This window comes from Gossypium hirsutum, chromosome A01, assembly GCF_007990345.1.
Source record: "Gossypium hirsutum isolate 1008001.06 chromosome A01, Gossypium_hirsutum_v2.1, whole genome shotgun sequence".
In the NCBI taxonomy this organism is placed as follows: domain Eukaryota; kingdom Viridiplantae; phylum Streptophyta; class Magnoliopsida; order Malvales; family Malvaceae; genus Gossypium; species Gossypium hirsutum.
Window position 1 is genome coordinate 9,032,252 of NC_053424.1, and position 6,805 is coordinate 9,039,056.

The 6,805-nt window shown below is 32.9% G+C and overlaps 2 protein-coding genes across 5 annotated transcripts; one reads left to right on the forward strand and one right to left on the reverse strand.

Moving 5' to 3' along the window:
* Positions 1-875: 875 nt before the first annotated feature.
* LOC121204954 (universal stress protein PHOS32) lies at positions 876-3,834 on the forward strand. 4 transcript variants are annotated; one of them, XR_005900111.1, is made up of 3 exons: positions 876-1,802; positions 3,200-3,501; positions 3,571-3,834. XR_005900111.1 is itself a non-coding variant. In XM_041075835.1 (3 exons), exons 1-2 carry the CDS (start codon positions 1,145-1,147, stop codon positions 3,466-3,468), a joined length of 666 nt encoding a protein of 221 aa, XP_040931769.1. In that variant the 5' UTR covers positions 876-1,144; the 3' UTR covers positions 3,469-3,501; positions 3,571-3,834. The 4 variants fall into 4 exon arrangements, 2 of the variants coding, with proteins under 2 accessions (XP_040931769.1, XP_040931766.1); XR_005900110.1 differs by having other exon boundaries at positions 3,580-3,834; XM_041075835.1 differs by having other exon boundaries at positions 3,461-3,501.
* A 1,092-nt stretch (positions 3,835-4,926) lies between these two features.
* LOC121204956 (zinc finger protein CONSTANS-LIKE 4) lies at positions 4,927-6,100 on the reverse strand. Its single transcript, XM_041075840.1, has 2 exons — positions 5,523-6,100; positions 4,927-5,313 (listed from the first exon to the last, which is right to left on the reverse strand). The coding sequence occupies exons 1-2, from the start codon at positions 6,006-6,008 to the stop codon at positions 5,047-5,049; spliced, it is 753 nt and encodes a 250-aa protein (XP_040931774.1). The 5' UTR covers positions 6,009-6,100; the 3' UTR covers positions 4,927-5,046.
* Positions 6,101-6,805: the final 705 nt, after the last annotated feature.

Genomic DNA, 6,805 nt, shown 5'->3' on the forward strand with positions numbered 1-6,805 from the left:
ATACCTGCATCCCAAATTTCAATGTGATAAATGTTCCTGCTTCTCAATCATTAACTTTTTCTTTTCTTTTTTTTTTCACTTTCCAATAAATTAATAAATTTTAATTGTTAATAAAATAAAATAAAATATAATTATCAAATTATAAAATGGGTTAATTTATATTTTGTTGGTCGATTTATATTTAGCTGGTTTTTTACTTAATTGATATTTAAATTTATATTCTCTCAAATTATTATGACATGAAGGATATTGTATGGTGTTGAAATTCTATTGGATCTCAATTCTTTTATTTAATATCATTTGAGTTTAGATAAAAATGTATAATGAAAATAATCTTTAAATATGAATATGAGATAAAAAGAAATTAAATAGCAATGTAAAAAATAAATATAATTTGAAAGTTAAATGGTGAATAAATTCAAAAGGTTATGAAAATTTTAGGACCCAAAGAGAAGCCCATAGTTTGTGATATAATTTAGTGTCATGTGGCTAGATTTTAGTCTTATAATTCGTACGATTTTAGATGATTTCTTCGTTTTAAATATGTTTAAATCAGCTTAACTCTCACAAAGTATTTATTTTCATAGAATTACTTTAAGACAGTAATTTATTTAATGGAAACAACTCAAGCCAAAAAAAATACTTAAAAAAACAAAATAGTTAAAATAACAATGTGCGATAAGTATTGCCTGATTTTACATAATTATCTCACTAGACCATCAAAATTTCAAGTAAACAAACTTCATCACTTATTTTTCAAATCTGACTAACTTTTATGGATCAAGTTATTCCATCTAATCAATAAATATGTATGAAACGCATTTTATGCAATACTCACGAAATTTACAGCTTAACTCGTGACACTATCATAATCATAAGTAGGAAAGAATATTATTTAGCTTTATAAAAGCATTTATATTTCCAACTAATTAATTCTATTTAAAAATGAGAGAAGAAAAGTTTAGAAATTGAAGGGATAAGTCGAAGTAAACGTAAAAGTCCAAACTTTACATTGTAAATCATCACCATCATCATCAAATCCCATTTCTTAAGCAACCTCTGGAACCCTTGTCAACTCAAACCCCATTCAATTCATTTCCCTTTTTGTTATAAGGTAAACCCAGAACAAGGGAACCCCAAGAAAATGAATCCCTCAGATAACAGTGACCACCCTCAGCTTCCAACGATCAAGATCCACCACCCATCATCCCCTCACCATCCCACCTCCACCGCTACTCCCACCGCCGGTGCCCGCCGTAAAATCGGTGTAGCCGTTGATCTCTCTGATGAATCTGCTTTTGCCGTCCGTTGGGCCGTCCAAAACTACATCCGAGCCGATGATGCTGTCGTCCTCCTCCACGTGTCTCCAACCTCCGTACTATTTGGAGCCGATTGGGGCCCTCTCCCCCACATCCTACAAAGCCCAGGAACGCCACATTCCCAGCAGAAACTGGAAGACGATTTCGATGCCTTCACGGCGTCAAAGGCGGCGGATTTGGCCAAACCCTTGAAGGAAGCTGGGATTCCTTTTAAGATCCATATAGTGAAAGATCATGATATGAGGGAAAGATTGTGTCTTGAGGTGGAGAGGCTAGGGTTGAGTGCTGTTATAATGGGAAGTAGAGGATTTGGAGCTGAGAAAAGAGGGAGTGATGGCAAGTTGGGAAGTGTCAGTGATTATTGTGTGCATCACTGTGTTTGTCCTGTTGTTGTTGTTAGGTATCCTGACGATAAAGATGTCGGCAATGCCCATCCCGTCGTGACTGTTAAGGAGGCTGAGGTGGAGGAGGAAGGTGGCAAAGGTTAATCCTTTTTTGGGTTTCTCTTTTTTGGTTGGAAGTTTGGAATCTTTCTACTTGTTTCAATGCTTAATTTGGATGGGTTACAATCTATTGCTCATGTGTTTTTATAGTATGATACTCTGAACTGATTAATAGAATATAGTAGCAAAGTCTCATCAAATGATCCATACTGCCAGTCCTACATAGCTGGTTTGTTTTGGTTTTGAATAACTGAAATTTGGCTTCCTGGTTGTGTCTAGATGTTTAATTCATATGATTTTAGCATTTTCTTCTCGATCCATATAGCTAATCCAGCTTGTTAGAGATGTATTAGTTTGAAGCTGTCCATGTAGCTTATATATTGTTGAGCGGATAGGATATTATATCCCTTCGAATATTGTTTCAGATTGCGAGTTCATAGATAAGGATGTGGTTAATGGACAACAGAAATAATGATTTAATAAGAACATCAAGTGGCACGAGGTGTGCGTGGCAATAATCTGATAATATATGTTAATATAAAGAGTAGCTGGGCATAATTCATATATAGTAAAGATATGTGATAGCAATTGTTCCAGGGTAATTAAATATGTGTAAACACTTTATAGGAATAGTTTCTCTTCCCTTGCTTTGAGCTCTGTCCCGGATGGCATGTTGTTAAATTTTGGAAGCTAGTTGAAATGGGGACCGGTGATAGGCAGTGCAAATGATGTTTTGATAAGGAGGACAACACAGGGTAGTGTTGTGTGCTTGATGTTGGAACCTATAATAGAGGTTGCTGCTAGATTGATAGTAGACTAGAGACCATTGTCTAAATGTGATCAAGACACGTGGAGAGCATATTCTACTATCTCTTAACCTCATTAATACATGAACTGGCAAGTTATCCTGCTCTTAGAGGTTTGAATGAATGACATTTTTATCATGGGAAATGGTCAAATTATATTAGAAAGATATTTCTGAGCAGTTGTTTGCCCTCATAAGATGAAGCAAGTTGATGCATGCACTTCTAGTGCTTGAGGATTGTATGATTTGATTGGAGCTTAAAAGGAAGCTTTTTTTATGGCAATTAGGAAACATAGTTATTTGGAAAAATATAGGGAGATAAATCGAGTTGGTGTACTTTGTAATGTGGACTTTTTTGTTAAAGCATGCTTCCCCCTTGATATTCAGGGACTTTAAGTGTTTGCCAGAACATACTTTTGTTTTAATACATGTTGCTTTACAACATATTTTTTTGGATGTTACATCTATTTCAGTTGGAATGTAGTTGAAATGTTTGGATTAATATGATTTGGGAAGTAAATTGTGGCGGAAAAGTTAAACTTTTGATGCTAAAAGGATACCCCTAGCTATTATATTCGTATACATATCAATTGATACACATTTCTTCTCTCTGTCTTCATTTGTTTGGTTAGGCTATTGCTTGTGAAACTCTGCAACTTATGGAATAAGAAGACATGCAAAGAAAAACATCTCTGCGCTCTGTATGGTTTCCTGGTGGAAACATGAGATTGCCTGTTGTAGCATCCAATAGCATGTTTAAGTAGCAAAGCTTTGCCGAGCTTCTTTCGTGGACATTTTGCTTCACATATGAAATTTGTGCGAGCTGCTGAATTATTAACTTACCCCAATTCTTTGAAATTGACATTAGTGTTTGATGCATTCTTTCATGGCAGATGCTTAGGGTAATTTCAGCTTAATCTTATCAGAGTACCAGGTTTGTATCTTCATGCTTAAGTTATATTTGTCATTCTTTTACCCGTTTATCGTTTCTAACTTATTGTAGCAATGCTAGGAACTAGCCGGAATGAAAAGAAGTCGTGAAAATGTCTAGCAGTTCATGGTTAAACTGGAATTGAACCAAGGGTTTTTTTTTTTTTTTCCCTCCTTCCATCTGCTCTTTATATAAACTCTTAACGATGATGATGTTGTATGGTTAATGAGGTTTCTTGATTACATTTTTATGTGACTCAACTCTTTAAGGATGTTGTGTTTTTACTGTAATTTGATATACTATGAGATAAACAGATACGGTCAACATTTGGTTTTAGTTTTTATGAGCTGTATGTGTTTGCTTTGAGTGCCATAGAGCAGAGAAAATATGAATTATATTCCATGACCTTCCGCTTAAATTCAAGGGTTTGGGTTTTTGTAATTGTTTTTGGTATGATATGAAAATATAAATTATTATATTTTAGTATTTATATTATTATAAGTAATCTATTGATTAGCTTTTAATAACTAATACAAGTATTTGCTCAAGTGGTCTTTGAGATAAAGGAAAGGTCAATATATACTCATCTTTAAGCATTATTAGTGAATTCACGTTGTGTTTAATTAAATAAATTATGTAAAAAATTAAGAAAAAAACTGGTTTAATTATCGATAAAAATGACCGTTTAATTCGATTAAGAAAATGGATTCTTTGCTATATCATTAAATGGAAAAAAGAAAAGGACATGTAATGATTGAAGTTAATCCACATTGACTAGTTGTGCCACTCGAGTACCTCTTTTTTTTTTTTTTTTTAATCCTTAAATTATATCCACCATGAATTGGTATTTCTCAATGTTACAATTAGCCACAAGTTCCACAATCAAAATTTCAACTCAAATGTTTTCTTTCATTATAAAAATATATTTCATACTATATAATTAGATGTTTCTGGCATTTCAAAAAATTCATACACAATTTAAAATACCAGTTGTTTACTCTTTTTTCTTTTTCTTTTTTGATAAAAGAAATTACAACATAATACATTTAAAAATATATAAAATTAGAAATCAAACCCAACCCTAAATCTATGATTGAAATGTAAAATTTATGATTCACTAATTTGTAATTAATTATTCAAAATACAAAAAGATTGCAACTACGGGAGACATTTTGCCATTTTATTTTTAAAGAAAAAGTCATAAAATGCCATTTTGGATCCATATATACTTTACCCATTTTTTTTTTTGGTTGGGTATTTTGTTGACATCAATGGACGTTGTGCCTTGCATTTGGACATCATGCAACTATAGATTTATAGATAAACAAACTATTGATTAAAAATTAAATTAACTAATGTTTATAAAATAATTATTATATTAAAATTCCATAAATTTCAACAATGAAGAAATAGGCACCACAAACCAAAGAAGGAAAATAAATTATTTTCTGTCATAAAATTGAAACATTTTCCAAAAGAAAAAGGGGAAAATTTTTTTGTATTGTGCAAGTTAGGATATATAATGAGAGAATTAGAGGTAAGTGAAATCTAACGGCTCTGATCTCGGCTCAACCTGCAGATCCCACTGATTATAGTTGATGCATCATCATCATTGGTGATCATGTGTTTTTGCAGTCTTTTTAAAGAGCTGATGATAGCCGTTGATCCCGACTCTGAGTCATCATGATCTTGATTTCTAGCCGAATGATTACCTTCAGCCAATCTTGGTAGCTTGAATAATCTTGTTGAGCTCATTGATGATGATGCTTCTCCATTGGATGATCCTACATGAGATGAGGAGCACCCAATCTCATCCTACATAAAACAATTTCCCTATGGTCAAAAAAAAGGAAAAAAGACCTTGTTTGGTTTCTTAGAAAATGCATCACAGAAAGAAAAGAAAATTTAAATTTTAACTCAAACACTGAAATACCCAGATTCTAAATTTCACAAATGATAGAAAATTTTATTCGGATTATCAAATGGTAAGAAAAAAAAAGCAAAATATAATTGAAAAAACTTACCTCAGAACAAAAACTAGGACTTTCTCTCATCCTCTTCGAGCCGCCTTCACTGCTACTTAAAGAATCTGAGCTAGCCGCCGGCTTTGACATCGTGAAAGAAGAAGAAACCTCTGACCATGGAACCACTTGATTTTCAGCATCATCTTCCTCTTCCCCTCCTTCTCCTTCATCATCATCGTCATCATAATCTTCTTCTTCATCCTCATACTCTCCCTCCGATGACTCCTCCTGCTCCGTCGTCATTTGGCAAGTAGTATTTTTGTTGGCTACACATGACTCGCAAACGGAGACAGCAGGGCTGAGGTGTTGACCAGAGGCGAGCCATGGAGTTGGGTTTTGACAAACATGGCAGAGGAGGGTTCGGGTGTGCTTAGCTACAAGAAAGTTAGCTTCATGAACCTTGACGTCGCAGTCCCAACATAGGTTTGCCTGATCCGATTCGCAGTGCATTCGAGCTATCCCTCTGCATAGTTCACATTTCTTCATTTTTTCTCTTCTTCTTCTTTTAGAAGATAAGCTCCTCTCCTTGAAAAAGTTAATATAAAATGAAACCAAAGTACGAAATCCAAAACCATCGAATCATCTTTCAACCTTTTTACTATTTAAAACGCGTAAAGGATAGTTTTGTAATTTCAGTTTTGTAGGCGTAACCTAAATACCTAATATCCAATATACCTAAACTAATCTTCAATGCTAATAAGTAATTTAATAATTGTCTTTTAACTCAATTCACATTTATATTTTTATTGTATAAAAAAAATTTATGTTAAATAAAAATTGATAACAACTTTTTATTTTGGATTTGTAAAATACTTAAACCATTAAATATTAAAGTCATACTAATTTTTTAAAGTTGATACTTAAAACTTTTGTTTTTATCATAACTGATATTTAATATATTTACTGTCATTAATGAAAAAAATCAACCAATCATATCTTATCACGTACTCTCTGTAAAATATTTTAAAAAATTAGTAAATAACAATATTGTATCTGTAAAAATTGAAAAAACAAGGTGTTTTATAACCATCAAAGTAAAAAGCCAATATAGGTTTTAGCCCTCCGTCTCCCTATGATTAAGAATTTATAGTTTAGGGTTTGCGATTTTTGTACCTGTATATTTTGTTGGTGGCTCATTAGTTCACTGCACTCGTATTGATGAAGCAGGGCCCGCATATATTCATCTGGCATGCAGTAATAAAGAAACCAATATAAGATTACTTAGGGTTTAGGGTTTGAATCAACAATGGGTTTTGGTGAAATCAGAAGAACTCACAAAAAAG

Bases quoted from the DNA above. Each gene is read 5' to 3' on its own strand.
- LOC121204954 (XM_041075835.1), top strand. From the start codon at position 1,145: ATGAATCCCTCAGATAACAGTGACCACCCTCAGCTTCCAACGATCAAG.
- LOC121204956 (XM_041075840.1), bottom strand. From the start codon at position 6,008: ATGAAGAAATGTGAACTATGCAGAGGGATAGCTCGAATGCACTGCGAA. The intron at 5,314-5,522 runs GTAAGTTTTTTC...TGTTTTATGTAG, and splicing joins GTCCTAGTTTTTGTTCTGAG to GATGAGATTGGGTGCTCCTC.